Source organism: Lathamus discolor, chromosome 5 (assembly GCF_037157495.1).
Source record: "Lathamus discolor isolate bLatDis1 chromosome 5, bLatDis1.hap1, whole genome shotgun sequence".
In the NCBI taxonomy this organism is placed as follows: Eukaryota; Metazoa; Chordata; class Aves; order Psittaciformes; family Psittacidae; genus Lathamus; species Lathamus discolor.
In genome coordinates, this window is record NC_088888.1 from 81,255,143 (window position 1) to 81,275,257 (window position 20,115).

The window sequence follows — 20,115 nt, forward strand, 5'->3', positions numbered from 1 at the left end:
AAGGCAGCATCTTCCAGTTCTTTTTAAGTTTCCAATTTCATAGACTTGAGGAAAAAAAGAAGACAATTTACAACAGTACCTTTGAAAACCCACCAACCTCTCCTTCTCTAAATGGTTCCAGCATTTACCTTTACTTATCTGCAGACATGATGTTGAGGATGCACACAGATCTCCTGCCCTGTTTGCACTGCTTGAACGCTTTGTCTGGAAACAGTTCCACATCCAACCCCCAAGGCATACCTTCACATTTGCTTCACAATGTGTAAGACAGTCTAAATGTTTGAAATGTTTACTGAGACAGCATACATGAGCAAAGACAAAGTCACCAGTGTAGAGCTTATAAATACCCAGGAGATTTCTGACAACCCCAGCCTATGCAGTCTTTCTTCAGTAAATAAATGTACCTGCTGATGTCCATTTATCTCATTTGGTTGTCAATATAATCCTGCAAATCCACAAACACACTATGAAAAGGTTCAAGGATATCTGAAGCTTAGTGTCCTTACTACAGACCTCATAGGAAAAAGGTCTTCTGAAAAAGGTAGTTAGAATTACTGCTCACCTCTAGGCAGAGGAGACCACTACTGTCCACACTGTATGAAGCATTAAATCTTTTCCATTGAGTTGCATTAAAATCTCAAAGATTCAAAATCTGACATGTGCCAGAAAATTATTTCCCACACAGGAAAATGGACAGGTTTCTTTTCTCACTAGAATCATCATTTATATGGGCATAAGTAAGTTTTTCCCATCACATTTGTTGAAAAATGTAATTATAATTTGAGCAAGAAGTAGGTTTATTGATAACTGGAATGTAAGTCGGTAGTAACAAAAAAGGAAATGTAGGAAGTGACAGGTTTTGACTTTTTAATGCTGTCACATGGAGTCACAGGCAGTAATGTGTGCAAATGCAGTCTTAAAAGATAACCATTATTAAAAAAAGAATAAATCTCAGGCAATAAAAAAGCACACATGCTTTTACAGAGATAGCTGCAAGAGCTTCTACTTGAAAACACACTTACTTTGCCAGTTAAAGTTCATTCCAAGGGAAATGTATGCCCTGAAAAAGCTTCGTAATACAATTAATTCATCCCTGAGGTGAAACTTTCTTGGCAGTTCCTCTTGCCAGGCAGAGGAAAGGCAGAAACGCACATGTCAGAGAGTCCAACCTTTCCTCTTCCCTGAATCCGAGTGCACTCACTGCATGCTTAAATGTGCTCAGCCACATGAAGACAAGCAAGCATTGAACATTGTGGACTGCAAAATTCACATGCACATCAGGTCACCTGCAAGACAGCTTCTAAATTTATCAGTTCACCAAATGCAGCAGCAGCTGTGACCCTGCATAGGCAAAACCTTCAGGGAGCTCTTGGGATCTGCTGAATGCAAAGCCCCCTTGAAAAGGCATCCTCTACTGCAGACCACCACTAAGACTTCTCCTTTGCCCAAGGTGAGCAGTGGCTCAGGCAAGCATGCTTCATTTGGTGCATGGAGAAACAGAGCTGCGGATAGAGCAGTGCTCTGTAAATATGGAATGTGGCACTTAAGTGAGGAGCTGTGAGAAAACTGGACAGAGGAGCAAGTCTCTTGAGGAACAGGCAGCTCTGGAAGCAGCAGTGCTGCTGTAATAGCTGTGTCAGACTGACCCTGGCAGAGCTCTTCAGATCAGACCTCTTCCCACAGAAGCAACCCCCACTAACAGAAACTCTTGCTGTGGTGAGAGGTTGAGTCAGCAAAACACTGAAAGAATCCAACAAGAGAGAACGTTGTTGTATTTTTGTTCAACACCCCTCTGCTCTATAAGCTAAGCCCCTTCCTACTGCAGAGACCCCACATTACTAATTCTTTCACGGATTTATAAAAATCCATCTTAAAACTAGTAAAGGTATTTAGCATCTCACACAACCTGTGTCACAAGCCTGTACTGACAAATGCCAGCATATATGCACTTTTCAAGGCAATCTGAGTATGCTTCTGATGCATAATGCATTTCAAATGGTCATGAAACACAAATAGTCTATTTTAAACATTACCGCAAATTTGTCAGACTTTTTTTGTTAACCTTGTAGGTATTCTGCAAAAAGGCAACCCAGGCAAAGGCACAAATAAGGGAGTAAAATAAGATGTAAGGGAACAGAAATAAGAGAATAGAAAAAGGCACTGAATAAAGCACAGGCAATGAAATGCTGTATCTGGAAATTACAAATGTAAAGAGAAGAGCTTTGGATACACTTGTTCCTTAATTTTCCCCACCAGGACACACACACAGTCATCTACAAAGGTTTAATCCTACCAAACCCAGCTGGGACCCACAGACTACCACATGGCCACTAAAGTAGTTATAGGGGTTATCTAGAGAGGGAACAGAACAGGTACAGAAAACACAGGAAGATTCTTATCTTGCAAACACTTTTTAATATGTACTTCTCATATGGACCAACACATCTGCTGTAACAGTGGAGTTTATATCATTTAGCAAATCCTAATTCAGATACTTGAGAAGCAGGAAGATTACCATGCACAGAAGACTTTGTTTAAAATCTTCTATCAATGCCTTCAACGAACAACCCAGGAGTTTCCCAACTATTAATATATTTTTATTAAGACAAATAAAACAAAGGGCAAGTTTACAGGAAACAGATTAAAAGTTCCCATTTATTTGAGAACAAGTTTCCTTGGAAGTAAATTACTTTTAACAGTACCTCACGTCTATGGCACACATTATGTCTAACAATTAAAGATATAAACAAAACAATTACTGGACCAAAAGTTTGAGAGAACTATTTGGAAGACCAATACCTCAAGTAAGTCACAGCAGCTTGCTATGAAACATGATCAAGTGCCTAAGACAGGAGAGAAGGGAAAGCAAACGCAGCTGGGTATTTTGCCCTATTATTACAAAAGTCTTTCCTCCATGTTCTTACCACAGGTACACTCAGGCAGAATTCCTGCTGGAGTTATGAATATTTATTTAAAAAGTTGAAGTGGGAACAATCTCAAATAAGTATGGTTTTTTTAAAGAGCCATAAAAACACACAGTACTACATTATCTCTTATTTAATCAAATATATTTAACTTATATTAGTCTATGTTTATAATTTTAGTTCCTCTTTTATTTCCTGTTATTACTGAAGGGAACAGGACAGAAATAATACTAAATGACCTTGCATCTTTAAATTGTAACAGCTCCGTGAAGCTCATCTTCAGGGTTATTTTTTCCCCATGTTTTCCTGAATGACAACTTTTTATTTAGCTTGAAAGTATTCTTCATTTGACTTTTTGATTCAGCACCAGCCTTGGAAATGACACACTGCAAGTATTTAATCACAGAATCATAGAATGGTTAGGATTGCAAAGGACCTTAAGATCATCTATTTTCAACCAAGTGGCTTGAACATATCCATTTTCTGGTGACACATATATGGGGTATGGTGTTTTCCTGGTAAGCAGGAACACAATTTTTCGAAGTTCCCCCCTCCTTGCAAACAGGCAGCAGTTTTTAAATAGACATGTAACATACACATTTTGAAACAAAGGGTTAGCAAACACAGCAGATGGGAGACCAGAAGATGAGTCTGACAAATCATTTTCTGGCATTTACTGGTCTTTCAAATGTTTTAAGTTTTGCAGCTGTGCAATTCTGTTCCTCTCATCTGTCAGTAAGCAAGTACTCAAGCCTTACAATTCAGTTTGTTTCCAGTTTAATGAAAGGCAATCTCTGTTTAAATAGCAAATAAATCATATATTTAACCAGAGATGGAAATTCAGGTACCACGAAGAAAACTATAGCAAAAAATCATGACAAAATGCCCAGGTCTACTGCATCTTATGCAAGATACATCAAATAAAGGTCATCACTTTACCAACTACGTCATTCAAGGAAGTCACATTAGCTCCTCCGGTTCAGTATTTTAAATTGAATCACCATAGTTTCAAATATGACATACTGCTCTGAAATGTTATTAGGTCACTAAGAAAGAAAAACAGTCTTTCAGAATCTGAAGCCTCTATTTTCCTTCAAGAAATGCACAGCTTCATGATTCAAGTCAGCCCAAGATAATGCTGCCACCAGCAAGAGCAATTTGCAGACCAAAACGCCTTTTACATGTTTTTGCCCCTCCTCAAACAAATTTTGATGTTCCACCAATTGGATGGCAAATCAGATCAACATGTTCATTCACCTGGATGGCAGCTGCAGTAGGGGCTATTACAGAAGACAGGACTGCACAATCGCAGGAGACAGCAGGACCATTCCCTTCAGTGACATGACATAGACTTAGGTCCAGCTGAGCTACTGGTGGGCCCACAGAAATCATATGAAATTATACTGCCACTTCCTGGAAATTATTTTTTTATCTCAACTTCAATTGCTTCAACTCTAAAAAGATTGCAAGAAGCAGATCTGCTCACTGTGTACTGTATTTATGCATTTATTATTAATATAATTTGTAACAATCTCAGACAATATTACCAGAGTAACATTACAAGCAAGTATGAAAAGGTAGCAGACCTGTTTCTCTAAATTCCAAAATTCAAATTCTTATTAAGATGACCTTAAAAGCTCATGAATGTCAAAGAGTAAGGTTAGCATTAATGATTTGAAAGCAAGAGACTCCCAGACACTCTACTTCTTATGCCTCATGAAAAGGAGGAAGTTGCTGTTTTTGAATAGACTTTTTACTTTTGTCGCAGTAGAGCCACTTCCTACAGCAAAAATATCTTTGGTCTCCCAACACATACCCCATGTAGTACATGACAGCAAATACACCCTTAAAAGAACAAAGTTACAAATCCAAACTCAGAAGAGTTAAACCTTCTGATCCCAGTTTAAATAAACTAAACAAATTACTTAAGCACAAATTAGCCAAACCCCTTTTTCTTCTGCCAGGTTCCACAAGCTGTATACCCCGAAGACACACAGTGCCCACTGAACCTGTTCAACAAGTCTAAAAAACTAAACAAACATTCAAACAAACAAACAATTTTCTAAAGTCTACATTTTGTCAAAGGCTTTTGCCTTCAGAAAACCCTAATGAGCACTGCAGAAAACTTTTAGAGGGTACCCAAAATAATCTGAAATAATTTTATGCAGGTACATATTCAGGAAAGGTAGGAAACAAATTACTGAAGGGAAGGTATGCAAAAATACTGAGACGGGCAGAACAATACAATCGGGAGAAGGGAAGGAGTCCATAATAGAAGCACTAACCATAGTAATAGGATTGAACTGTGGAGATGATCATCACAGAATCACAGAATGGTATGGGTTGGAAGGTACTTTAAAGATAATCTAGTTTCCACCCCCATCACAGGAAGAGACACCTTCCATTAGACCAGGTTCCTCCAAGCCCCATCCAACCTGGCCTTGACCACTGCCAAGGCTGGGGCAGCCACAGCTTCTCTGGGCAACCTGTGCCTGTGTCTCACTCCCTCACAGCGAAGAACTTCTTCCTAGTATCTAATCAAGGTGACACTGATCACCAAGGTGACAGTGTGATTAGCTGTACACATGCACACTGAGGAGCCTAAATTTTTCCATGGGCATATGTACCTGAACCCTTGTGTTTCCCTTATGAGGCTGACCTCCCACTACTGCTCCCTAAGAGCTGGGTTCTACAAAACTCACTGAAGAAGAATCCAAGTTCTCCCCAGGGAATTGGAAACTGAGGGTCTCTGCTGCTCTGTATGTCTACAGACTTGCCTTTCTAACATCTCCTTCTTTCAGAGCTGACCTATAAATGTGCCTTAGCATTCTGGGGGTGATTAGGGCCCTTTTCCCAGCAAGTATCAGGGGTGGGTCCCTCTGTCTTCTGCAGTTGTCTGTGTCCTTCTCTTTGTCACTCATGCAAGCTGGCAACTGGGAAATACTGCCCCTTCTCATAAGGAAATACCAAGAACAATGTTTTGAAAATGAGACTACTTTTACAATGTAAGGATTTTTGCAAGAAATCAAGTTTAAGGGGTTCTGTTTTCCATTTTTCCTCTGACCCGTCCTCCCAGACACTCACTCTTGCCCCTCTGCTGCAATACACTGCACCTTCCTCAGTGACACCAACACAGTTCTTGCAGAGCAGTTGTGCAAACTGGCCCGACTCAGCAGCTCAACTGAAAGAAGGCGGCTACAGCCGCTCAGCCCGCACAACTGAGAGGGCAGTGGCATGAAGCAGCCAGCAGTGATGAAGATGGAAACTCTGCAAATAGGCACTGCCAGGCAAGCTCTGTATCTCTACAGGAGAGCTTAGGGAAATCAGAATTGACATACCTAGTGTCTATCTGTATCCTAGGGGCAGGGATGCCAGCTGAGATGAATGCAGAAGGTCAAACAGAGGTTTTGTTTCAAACCATGCTTATCCATGGGCTGCTCTCACTCAGTAGATCATACTGACGTAATGGCCTCTCCTGCGCAAGAGGTATCTTTCTAACATGGAAGCTGTAACTTTTACAGATATTTCTCTGAGGACAAGGTCCAGCATTACAGTTAAACCAACCTGAAGTTGACAGAAGTAGCGATCTGTCCTGGGTTCTCTTCCCTTGTTATTTCCTTTATCATTATTATTATTGGTGGTAGCAGCAGTGATTTATGTTATACCTTAGCTACTGGACTGTTCTTATCTCAACCCATAGGAGCTACATTATTTCGATTCTCCTCCCCCCTGCCCCGAGAGCAGGGGGAGGAAAGGGGACGAGTGAGCGAGTGGCTGCGTGGTTCAGAGTTGCAGGCTGGGCTTAAAGCATGACAGGATCCCATTCCTCCTGTGTAATTTATGCTTCTGTACCAGCACTGACAGAATATCTGTTTCTGGTGTGGACCAGGGAGATAAACCTGAATCGTATTCTGTTTTCTGCTGACTTACCATTCTGAACTGACCAGCTGTAAGGTAGAACAGCACTACCGCAGGCACACTGGGCACACCTGAAGAAGGACTACGCTGTTCAGGCAGCTGCTATCCAACTGATCTCCTTCCCTGTAACATCTAGACACTTAGCACAGTGTTCCTGCCAGCTTAACCCACTTTCTGACTACACAGCTGCCAAATGCAAGCCTGTCTTACTGACCACAGAAGATGATTTCAAGAACAAACAAAACAGAAGACCACACATATCACACTTTTTGATATATGCCAGAAGTACAGCTGTACTGGCTCAAACCAACTACAAACTCATGGATGAGAATGCTGCTTCACAACACATTCAGGTTCATGGTGCTAACAGTGGGCCACGCTCAATCACTGGGTGCACTTTCTCACCCTCTCTCTGCAACAAAATGAGTGCCCACACAGTTACACAACCATCCACAGCAAAGAAATTGGCACAACTGAATAACATGCCTTTTTTTTTTTACTCCCCAGTCTGATCTCCTCCAATAGCCTGGAAGCTGCTTCTTGCACTAAAACATGAATCAGCATTTATAAGATTATAAATAAGTTTAAAAAGAATTCAAAAATCTGAGAAGTTACTTTATGTGGAGTACAACAAGAGGTTTAAGGAGTGAAAGAGGAAGATATTCTGGAGAGGGAACCTGACTAAAGCAGAGGCAGCAAGTCTGAGTTTGGAGGTGGGACTGAACCTGGTTCCATATTCAGACAAAGCATTATGCTCTCTGGAGTATACGATTATCCAGTAAACTGCTGTTTGTGACTACAGATACAGGTATACATATGGGTATGATCAGATGAAAGTGCAGCAGAAAGACACAGAAAGGCACCATACCAGGAATTTCTGCCTGTATCATGAGACACTCAAGACTTCAGAACACAGAATGAGGACCTTTCTCTCTCCCTTCGTTCAAGAGAGCAGCAGATTGCAAACTAACTTAGAAGAGTGCTAACCTATGAAAAAGACTCAAAATAAGCACCGTTAATGACTAGAAATCTATTTAATACAACGTTAAAACTGCTACTGCAGTTCCATACCATTCCAGAATACTGAACTTGGTAAAACTCAGATTTAGAAGGTACATACTCAAGAAACCATTATCCTGATGTCTTAACTCATGCTACTCCCATTCTACCTTCAATACTACACACAGAAACTAGCTGCCTACAGCTTAAAAGTATGGGCCTTCTCCAGAGAAACTCCTTTTATAGTCAATAATGTCTTACACTGTCATTTAGTACCTCACCAAACAGAACTCACTGGTCATGCTTCTGCTAAGTCTTCATGGCAAGGCATGCTGATAAACAGTCTTTACAATGTGAAACGGGTACCTGGTCTTGCATACAAAAGACACATCCTTCTTTGTTACAATGAAGAAAGAAGGAATTACACAGACCCCACCAAATACAGTCCTCAAAGGAGGGCAAATGACATAAAGCTGTATTAGTTACATATAACCTCACCGTCACACAAAACAGCTGTACCTGCCACAGTGTTGTCAGTCTCCATCAAGATGTTAAGATAGTGTAAATACACACCTCAGGTCTTTATTTTTTTGTTCTTTAAAAAAAAGGAATTTTGCCAAATTCAATGCCTGGAGGGTATAGGATGCTGTTAGACAGCTTGACTTCTGAGCTGACAAAATATTTTCAATTGCAAAGTCACAATTTCAGTTGCAAAAGTTACAATGTTTTAAAATTTCCCAAAGTACTACATGGGCCTAAGAGCTAACATCTGAACAAAATCCAGGTGATGTGAAATTTTTACCCAGTATCTGAGAAGCCTGTAATATGCAATAAGTACCCATAAACATTAATGTATATTTTTTGAACCAATACAAAGACAATGCAGGAAGAAACCCTAACACACCTGAGTTTTTGTAAAATATATTTTCAGGACAACTGCAATAACCAACTGTTAGCTATACCTCTGTGAATAATGATTGAAAAAATTAGCACCTGTACCATCATCTTTAAATAACAGAATATGTACCTAAACCAGGATCTGATTTAGTTTCTTGAACTGGAGGCTACTCTTCTAAGAATTAACATGGGGTGGGGAGGCAGGTTTCTCTAGGCTTCAGACTAGAAGCCCAAATTACCATGGCTCCAGCTGACCCCCAGATAAGCTTCCCTGTCTGTCTAGAAGTCTAATACAGGCATTGTACTTGGATACCTGAAGACATGCAGTACAACCCTCGCGTCTTCAGTTCCACTCACAGCTAAGGCAGAGTACTTCAAAAGCCTTAATTTCCCAGCTAACTCAAAAGAAGCAGAGCTCAGTTTTCCACTTAGCAAATACAAGGCTTTTTATTTCAAAAAGACAAGATTCTGAAGTACCATCATAAGGTACTTCAAACTGTCAGTGCCCTTCGGGACCAGACTATGTCAATGATTATCTGACATCCTGCATCAGAAGGGCTTATGAGCTATCTCATGATACTAACTTTTAACTTCTGAAGCAATACCAACTTAAAACATGACTTCCCCACTATTCATTCTCAGTCTCACCCATTCTTGCCTCAGAGCAACTAGGACCTGTGTGTGTGCCTCTGCTGTTGAACTAGAACCAGAAACTGGTCCACTTTTAAAAAAGAAAAATAAAACCAAAAGAAAAGTGTTTGGTTTTTCTTCCCTAGACAGATTTATTCCCCTGTATTTAGGGCTGAGTTTACAGACCAGCCCCAAACCTTACACTCATATCTGTGCTATTTCTATTATTGCAAAACTGTAAGAACCGTATTGCAAAACTCTGAAGAACAGAGCTCATCCGCAACTGTTAGACAAATCTGACAGCTTTGTAAAGGCCATATTACGTTAAGTAAAGATCGAAGTACAATACTTCAGAAGGTAAGTTACATTTTCAGAAGGCAGTTCACCACACTTATTTTCCAGAAAGCTGCATCATACAGAAATGTAGCTGGAAAGCAGAAGTACGACTGGGCTGTATGAATTAAAAAGAAAATGAAACAGGTGAGCCTGAGGAGTCTCCCTCTCTGGACACATTCAGAACCTGCCTGGACACGTTCCTGTGTAACCTGCTCTAGGTGGCCCTGCCTTGGCAGGGGGGTTGGACTAGATGATCTCCAGAGATTCCTTCCAACCCTAATGATTCTGTGATTAAGAGTTTGTTACTTGATTATATGCTAACAACATAAAACATCAGCAGAAGCTGATGTCTTTATTTAAGGACTCTTGATATAGCCAGGAGAAAGAAAAGTGGTCCTACTGAAAGTGTACTCTTCAAATTTTGATTTCTTATTAATAAATTATAAAACCAATGTAGACAACCCACTGGGTCCAGGAAAAGAAAAAAAGACAACTTTTCATATATTGCATTACTTCTCATTAAATTACTGTGTAATCATAGTAAGATTCATTAAAATTCATACTCCGATTCAGTGCATTTCCTTTTACGCTACATTAGACAACCAGACACATAAAAGCATAAAATGTCAATGCTGCTGAGATACATCAGTAACTATCTGCATATGGAAAAAACATAAATCTACAGAACGACGAACACTGTAAGGCTGAATTTCCAGTAGTCTCTGATGCTTAAAATTCCTTCGACTTTCAATAGGACTTAGGTTTACAGGCAACTTAGTGCTACTGAAATCCCATCAATAACCTAACTTCAGATATGATACACCTCAAAAAAGGTGGTCTGTGTTAGAATCTGCTAAAGTCTGTTCTGTAGAAGCTATTTAATATTATTTTTTCCATCTGTTAACCAGTATTTATAAAGAAAAAACACATAAAGTGTGGCAGACTTACATTACTGATGTAAACTCTTGATACGCTTTTGAAAGAACTCTAACCCAAACCAAAGTCAAATAGCAGATAACTAGATGCATTCAACACAAATGTAAACCTGCAGCTATAATAGTGAGCTATGGTTAATACTTTATTTTACTTGCACCATTCACAGTCTACTTGGGTTAACAACAAAATTACACTTAGCTGAAATAACCAAGTTCTGTTTCTGAAAACCACATGGAAACATTACTATTAAAAATCATGTAAATCCAGCTTTGGCCACGTGTGTGCATGGCTATTACGGACACAATAACAAATCATTAGTGAAAAAGTAAAAAGTTAGCACTGGGATTACAAGAACGCACAGAGACAGGGAAAACATAGACTAAAGCTGTTTTCAAAGCAGACCTTGCACAGCAATGTGTGCGCTGTGCTAAACTACAAACCATCAGCTGTTTCTTTGGCTTAATTTGCCATTTCACAGGTGAAAAAGCAATACAGAGCTCTAAAGCAATGAAAATCTCATTTTCTCACACTGAGGTTACCAAGGAATTTCTCTCGCTACTCAAAGGAAAGATTAACTATTCAAAGTTAGACATAAGGATTTATCACCCGGTGGTGGAACACTGCATCTTAACCGGAACACTACAACACTATTACACCTTCAATAACCAGCTGTTTGAATTCAGAAATGCTCAATACATCTGTATCTCAGGTCAGGATGCTGACGCATACAAAACACATATGTAAATGTGGAGGATAAGCATCCACAGTCCACAGCAGAAAAATGGGTAAGAGACAACTTGCTCTTCCAGTAGTGTCTTTTAAAACATTGTAAATAACATTTATAATCATCAGAAGGCAGTGGCAGGAGGTAGAGCAGAAAGTTGTTATAAGAAACTTCTGTTACAACCAGCGGTAAAGCTGCCACCGGTGTCCCCCAGCCTTCTACCGGCACAAACTTTTAAACATCAAGAAAAGACAGACCAAAATCACATTACCAGGACATCATATATTCTGTCTATCTAAAGCTGCTAACACCATGCAATGCTCCAAAAGCATATGAAAATGTTTCAAGAGAACATTGTCATCTGTTCTACATCAGCTGATTTGCATTTCAGCTTCCTGGAACAAACCTGTCACAAAGTATTAAAAGGTTATTCTTATTAATGATTATTGTAAGTGGGCAGAATAGGCCTTTCATTAACAAACCTACAAAATTAACTAGCTGTCTGTTGGGCAAACAGAGAAGAGTCCTTACGCTAAAGGACTTAGAGACAACATGTGAATGGAACTATAAATAGGGAAAGCACACTGACACAGACACAATATTTGTCAGTGTGGCAAAAAAAGATTTCAGGAAACGGCTTTTGTCCAAAGATACAGGACAAAGAGGAAAAAAAAGAGAAAACATTTTTCCCCATCTCCAGCACAGAAAGTGATAATAAACTGATTGTACATGTCCAGAAATCTCACACTCTGGTCAGCAACTCTTATCATAGAGAAACCCTTTATCTGTCATAGCTCTCAATTGTGCAAGACAATATTTTTGCAAAAAATATACATGCACTAACCATCTATTTTGCAGACTTTTCCAAAGAGGAAAATCAGTACGGAGAGATGAGCATCCTGGCTTCAAAACTGAGCAACCCGGACAGCACTGCTCAGCTGCTAGTGGGAGTCAGGCAGCGTAACACAGGAAGGATGCAGACCTTGATTTTCCAAACTATGCTTCCTGCTACACTCTGGGTGTTACAGCTGGGTATGCAACAGGCCACAGTGCCCTGCTGGCTCATGTTTAATCTGTATTCCACCGGGACCCTCACATGCTTTTTTTGCAGAGGTGCTTTCTAGCTAGCTGTTCCCCAAGGTGCACTCACATATGGGGTTATTCAATCCCATCTGGAGGACTTGGCATTCACCCTTGAGATTCCTGTAAGACTAGTTCTCCAGTTTGGCTAGACCCTCCAAAGAGCAGCTCCCCAGGGTATCCAACCATTCCCTGCAACCTGTTATCATTCAGAAACTTGCTGAGAAGGCAACCTGTCTAGGTTGTTAATCAAAACACTAAACTACTGACCATGAGGGGTGCCACCAGTCATCACCTTAAGTCAGACTTCACACAACTGACAACTCTTTAAGTGCAATCATCCAGCCAGTTTTCCACTCAACTCATTCACCAGTTCTGCAGTCCACATTTCACTCAAGCTTTGTTATGTTTCCCTTTGCATTTATAAAAGGTTAGCACTACAAAGCCCAAATCTAACTGAAGCTTTAATGAGCTAAGATGACAAAATAGCCTGAAGCCTTGCTATCTCAGAGCACCATTCTCACAGGTCCCAAGCAATTACATTTCTTTTATTCATTCTGTCACACAGTACTCACATATCAATCCCTGTGAGGGCAAAAATTCCCATCATCACAGCCCACTAGTTCAAAAAGTGAAAATATGTGAAGCCTTATTTGAATGTAACAAGAGATTAAAATAAATCAGCCCAACTACCTGGAGCAAGTTGGGTTCTAAGCAAGTGGCACAGAGTTATAAGAAAATACAAGGAATTATCTGTGTTAAGACAAGAATTCTACTTAACTATTGTTTTACTATACTACATAGTTCTGTGATTACAGCCACAGTGCAACTTTCAGAAGACACTAACCACCAGAACCACCATAGACATAGGAACAACCTTTCTCGACCTAGATGAGAAGGAGGAAGGCACACATACAGACAAGTCTCATATATTAGAACAAAGTGCCTGCTCTCTATCCTTCTCTTTTGCTAACAACGGTAAGTTACCAAACACAAAGAAAATAAAAGAGTCTGCTTTAAAGGGTCAGTTACGAGAACAACACAGTTGTAACAGTGGGTCTGTCAGAGGACCCTTTAGGTAGATTTGATACTGAGTGGAACTGAGTCTGCACTACTGATGGGTTTAGCTCAGCAGAGTGGTTTTGAGGCACTTTCCTCAGCAATCCTGGTTTGCTGCACATTGGTTCAATTCACTGAGAGCTTTCCATGAGCTAACCTAGATGTCTCCTGGAGAAAGCTAAACCACAGGCTTTAATCTACATGTCACGAAATGTACTTCAGCCCTGGGGAGAAAGGTGGGGGGAGGGGGGGTGCAGGACAAAAAGATCTCAACCAACTATGGTATGAACAATTTCAAAATATACTCATGAAGCAAAACATCTGGTCCAGAGGATGAGATTAAATTTAGCCTGAAGTAACCCTGGAACCACACCGATACAGGGACATCAACACTGCTTCTAGTTAGTCATTCCTAAAGTACCAAATTAATGGTTAGTGTAAACACTGTCATAACTGCTTCTGGCAATAGTGTCACTAAAGATACAGATCTAAGGAAACATGTTACAGTGGGATGCAATAGCTGGCAGATTTAAGTAGTTACAAACCCAGGAAAAGATAACTGGTTTTGATTGGATATTGGCATATGTGGGCTTTACAGAAAGGGTTGGGGAATGTGCTACAAATTCAAATGACCAAACTGATTCAGTTCATATTTAATAAAAGATTTACAAGACTGACATTTAAAAATAGATCAGGGTGAGCACTGACAGAGCCATTGAAAGCATAAGGCAAAGCTGTTACGAAAAACAACTTAAAACTGATCAGAAGGGAATTTTGGCTGGAAATTATGATGTATCAAATAATCACATGAGTGAGAATTTGGACTTACTCTCTAACCAGCTAGTTTGTATAATCAACTAAGTTTTAAAAAGGAGCTTGATGAGCTTGATGTGATTACTTGCATTTTATTTTACACAATTCAGAATGCTTCTAACACCATGAGACAGGCATGCTAAAATGGGCAGGCTTGAATTCACACAATCCCAAACAAACCCAGAATAAAATCAGTTCTATACCTGACTTTTGGAGAGAGAAACCATGCTAAATACTACAGTATCTCAAAAACAGGAGGCTAACAATGAAGCTGAAGACTTCCTGCTCTGCTGATTCAATCCTTCACCCAAGAGCTCCTCCGATAATGTAAATACTACATCCTGTCTCCAATAGAAACAAAGACAGTTCCCCAGAAAAATACTAGAACTTACCCAAATTGACAGAAATTACCACACTAGTAACATTATTCAGTCTTTTAAATTATTCTGCGAGCTCCCTCTCCCTCCCAACATCGCTTTCTAAGGGATCTTGCCCAGAGTTAAAGGTTCAGCTTGAAAGCAGAGGTAGTATCTACTGATGTCATGTTTCTCACTACGTCAGCATTCTACCTCCCTGAACTTGCCCTGTGAATCTAGTGCCTTTTAAAGAGTAAGCTAAAAAGAAACATGTCAGATAGAACACTGGTAATTATACTCCTGTGCTTTGCTTCTAAATCACATTTCTGAGGAATCATTTGAAGTGTAAAGTTAAGACAACCAAAACCACTTTCTTCTCTTTAAACTCTTCTCTATTAAGAGTTAACATGCTGCCATGTTAACATTCTACCCTCTTCTTCCCCACTGATTTCAGAGATTAAAAAAGGCTACAGTTTAACAGACTGTGCTTTTTCTTGAAGTAATAAGAACATTTTCAGTGTTTTCCCAGTCGTCTTAACACTTCCTTAACCTTCCTCTTCCAATGAAGAGAGAAAATTACAATTTTCCCTAAAGAGGGGCCACAGTCTGGTGTATATACTTTGACTGCAAATGGTGGCAAGCATAACAGGTAATCACTTCTGTCAGTACCAGCTTCAGGTCAAATTTAGAGATAAGCTAGCTTTAATAAAATATTGATAAAAACTAACAGTAACATGGCAAAAATAGAGGCTAGCTAACTATGTTTTATAACAGTATTTTATGCAACTTCCCAATCCTACCATTTATATCACTCTTCCCCAAAACCCACCTCAGAAGGTTAATACTAGGTGGGGAACTATGTACATACCAAAGCAATGAAATTTTTCAGTTACTTTACCTTCATCAATTCACCCTGTCAAAAAAACCCCAAACAACAAAACAAGCTCAAACAAATAACCCAACCCTATCAAAACCAATACCCACACACACACCACGAATCAGAACAAGGCTAAAACCAAGAATGAACTTTCTTATTACTAAAGTGTTCCTAAGCAAAGTTATTCTATGATACTCTGGAAAAAAAAGCTATCACAAATCAACACTGATATATATTGTCTCCTGCCTGTAAACACTGACACAGCCTCAACGAGATTTATCTAAAACAAACATCCTAAGAACTACAACACTGACAGGTATTTTTACTGTAGTCTGTTAGAAGACTGACAGAAGGGCAATGTACCATGATACTGGATGACCAATAACCTTTAATAATTCAAAAATAAACTACAAAGGATTCTTTCCTATGTGGCCACGGAAAAGGAGAACTTTAGAAAGTAATCTGGCAACAATGAGGTAATATCAAATAAAAGGAATGGGAAGAAGCCTTCTTCAGAGACCAGGTTGACTAAGAGGAGGTCAGGAGAGTCTAATGAGGCAGTATGCAACTGTAACTGTGGAGGCACATCCCAGTGTGAGGAAGAGAGAAGCTGGTAAAGTTCTCCACTGCCAAACTGATAAATGAGTAAGTTATTGGGGCAGCACCATTTTTTAAAGATTCAAGAGAAACACCTGTCAGTTTTCAAACACAAGGGATCACAGAAATGAAGATATGAGAGGGTAAAAGCTTCCTTCTTCTTCAGTTAGACAAAACAAAATATTCTATTACAACTTGAGTTTTAGGAGAAATTATTTGAGCATTTAATTCCTAGAAAGTATTTGCCTTTCCAGTAAGGACTAAAAATTTCTCCAATTACTATAACAAGTCAGTAACACATGAAGCAATGCTACATGACAGTACCCATTAAGGTCTTTCCAGCATCAGCCATCCACCAAAGTTTGAAAGAACATACTACCTACCCTCTTTGAAACAAATCCACATTGAAGAATTTGTGGAGCTCCACGGAGAATTCTACCATAGCCTGAACTTCACTCATGTTTAGGAGGATGAAGAAGTCAAAACTTGTCAGCACCTTAGTTACTGAAAACAAACAGAAACCAAACTTTTTAGAACACAAGCTGTGGATAATGCCTGTTTGGTCCTTAAAAAGGACAATGCTATACACAATTTTGCACAGCTTCCTTAAAAACACAGGCCCGGGGGTAAACAAGAATACAGGGTGTACTAAATCTGGCCCACAGTAACTTCTGTTTTTGTTGCAAAGGAATCAAATGCTATCAGAGAGTATCACAACACACCATCAGCATAATATAATCCTGGCACTTGCCGGTACCTCTACACTGCAGATTTACTTTGGCAGTTGGCTGGAAAGGGAAAATTACTTCTGACAAGGAGAAAAAGAGCATGGTCTCCTTCCAGCCCTTGCTGAAGCAGAATGACTATGCAGGCAGCAGTGCCTCAACTCTGACAGGAGGACAGGGACAACTGAATTACAGCATGGCCGAACAGTACAGAGGAAGTGCATAACCAGGTCATGTAGTGCTTTAGATGGAAAGGTTCTAGAGGGAAGATCGCTAGATCTAGGCAGGATCTAGGGAGGTCAACATGCTCATTTTCAGTCAGTCTTCATCAGTAGTAAAGTGCTAACTCTCGCTGCCTTCTTCACAGTCACAGACTGGCACCTTCCTGCTAATTTACAACTGCCTGCTGATGCCTAAATTAAAATTCTACAGACTTTACGAAGTTCTGCTGTTTTTCCTTCAACACTACCAACTAGATTAATAAAATAGGTTACACCTTCTGCAAACACTTGTCTTCAAACTTCACAGTTCCTACAAGCACCATCTGGATTGAAGAATAAGCTAACCAGAAGACCTAAACCAGACTATGCTCCATGCACATTAGACCATCTTTTGGGTCTAATGCAGAAACAGCAAACAAAAACTTAGCTTGGAGTTTGAAGTGGATTATGGGGTTTTTAGTTTCTAAAATTCTGAACATTGGGTGTTTGTGAAGCAGCAGGCAGTACTACTGAGACTGAAACAAGAGTAGCTGGCAAAAAAGTGCCACAGCAGTTAGCAGTCACCTGAAACCAAAGTTACCTCTAGCCTACCAACTAAATTATCTTGGCACACAACTCAAGGTAAGATTTACCTTTCTGTACTCACTCTAGAGAAGCCAGAAGGCTTCAAGCATCATAGCACAGATCTAGCTTTTTTAACTATAAACAGGAAGTTAATTCTGACCTTGGTTTAAGAGACCAGGGCTTTGCATGCCCTTTACAAAACCATGGAACAGTATGTTACTGAAGTAACAGGCACCAGGATAAGACTAATTTTGCTTTTGAAGCTGTTACGACAATATGAAGAACCCAGATCAAGGGACCTTACTGCAAGATCAATACTACAGCATTTAGATGATGCTACTAACTCAGCTTGTCTAAAAATCCTGTCACCATTCAAATTTCAATCAAGGGATTTCGACAGATTAAATGAGTGATGCTGCAAGTTTTCTACAGTATGCAGTGTTAGGACTGCCCCTGATAACGTACAGGGCTTTGGAACAATTCCCTCTTCCACTGCTTTGTTGATAGGACTGCATAGAGATGTCTTCAGTGGTCTTTAAATCTAGACTCAAGAAGTTCTGCATTCTAATTCTCTGGGATTGTCATAATGGATTTTCACATGTGCATCACCTACCAAATGCAAATGTGTCTTCTGCAAATGTAACACTAACCTGCCACTGAGCAGAGATCCAGAGATCCTAGACCTGCCATAACCCTTGGCCCACTGGCTGGGCAACAAACCTTGTGCATAAAAGCTGTGATAAACTGTCCATTGCCTCAAAAAAGAGCCCACTTTAAAGCAGTCAGGAAAAAGCAAAAGGACTTAAACACAGGATGCCATGGGGCAGTCTCAACCTGCTTGCATTTTGATGAAACTACATTTTCAAGGGAGGAAGACATCATATGCCCCTGACTCCCCAGCACAATGAGTGGCATGATGTCCCTGAGCAGTCTGCCGTCACTAACAGAAGGAAAAACTGCTCCTGAAGGAGTTGATGGGCCAAGCAATCACTCCCCCAAATGCTTCAGGGTCCCACAAGCCCCCAGCAGGAAAACTCAGAACAACCCAGAACTAGTCCTGTTAGATAAGATCAAAGGTCCACTTCATGAATGAGTGAACCAGAAAAAAAACCCTAGGAGAGAGCCACATCTTGCATTACTGCCAAAGGGCTGTCGAGTGACCTTGTGGTATTTCTGGTCTATCTAACACGGCTCTAGCTGGGACCACTCCCTCCCTCTGTCAAGCTGACTTGGCATCCCCAGCCAGTCCACCAAAAAAACTGCCTGGGCAGGCCACCCCTGCAGACCAAACACATGCTCCAGCAAACACAAGCCTGCACAACACAGCACCGTGTGTTTTAATCCAGGAACACAGCCCTTGCTCAACTACCAGCAGTATTGGGAAAACCATCACCCATGCCTTGCTCCAGTATCAACTGCAGAACTAGTAAGAAATACTGAGCAACAGTTCAAACAGTGCATCCAGAAATAATGCTGCATGCCACTGCAGGTACCCAGGACTGCAGTCCACCAGCTGACCTTTTTCTTCACCAAGCATGAACCTGTTCCACATGCATCTTAACCTGGGTGAAGGGGAGCATTTACTGCCCTGGGCTAATATAAACCAGATCACTACTTTTCTGTCAAGGTCTTTCATATCAATGCAAAGGAGAACAGTGCTCTCTGAAGTATATAACAGAAAGTGTTACGCAACGATTAAACATTTTTAAGGAGAAACTGAAAGCAAACAAAATGTTAAACACGTGTAGAAGTATTGATTTGTATAGATTCCATTAAAATTTACAGCTAAACTTCACTAACTTCAATGACATTAAATCCTCACCACTCATTTTAATACTTAATGAGCTTACTGTTGTATTTTAAAGCATATAATTAGCATTCAGAAGCCAAGCTACTGAACTGCACATTTGTCCTGTCTGCATGTAAGTAGCAGAAGACTCCTTCAGCAAATCTCTACAGAAGATGAAAATGAGAAGAAAATCCTAATACACAAGTTAGAACAAGGGGGTGTGTGTGTGTGTCATGACTTTTGGCAGTTACTTAACATGTAAAATCAACAGCATTTCCATACTCAAAAATATTTAATCACTGAGACTGAACATCTCCAATAGTTCAAATGTCAGTTAAAGCCACCTGATCCTATACTGAGGGCCAAAACCTCTGCTTTCCTTTACGCTTCTGGGGGTTTATTTATTTTCTTAACTTGGAAAACCTCCTACATATCCTAGCTAGGTCATGTTGTCCCTACACTAGCTCACCACTTCTTTAGTCATCCGAACTAATCTCTTCTAAGACAACAATACAAAATGGATCATAGGATATCAGATTTTAAAAGATTATCAGAAGGTAGAAATGTTTCTTGATTCTGGTTTTGGTTCTTTTTTTTTTAACTGATAATTTTTGTGACACTTCACAGCAGCTGCATCAGAGCAGCTAAAAGTGCAATGAAAAGACGGATG

General features: G+C 40.0%; 1 protein-coding gene across 4 annotated transcripts in view; it reads right to left on the minus strand.

The window, feature by feature from the left end:
- The window catches only part of FAM135A (family with sequence similarity 135 member A), an 88,515-nt gene that overhangs the window by 52,864 nt on the left and 15,536 nt on the right, over nt 1–20,115 (minus strand). For 2 of the 4 annotated variants that reach the window (XM_065681443.1, XM_065681447.1), the window contains exon 3: nt 16,530–16,650. The exons of the other annotated variants lie outside the window; for them this stretch is intronic. In XM_065681443.1, the coding sequence (XP_065537515.1) occupies nt 16,530–16,606 (77 nt within the window). In that variant the 5' untranslated portion in view covers nt 16,607–16,650. The remainder of the gene's footprint in view (nt 1–16,529; nt 16,651–20,115) is intronic. 4 annotated transcript variants of the gene reach the window in all.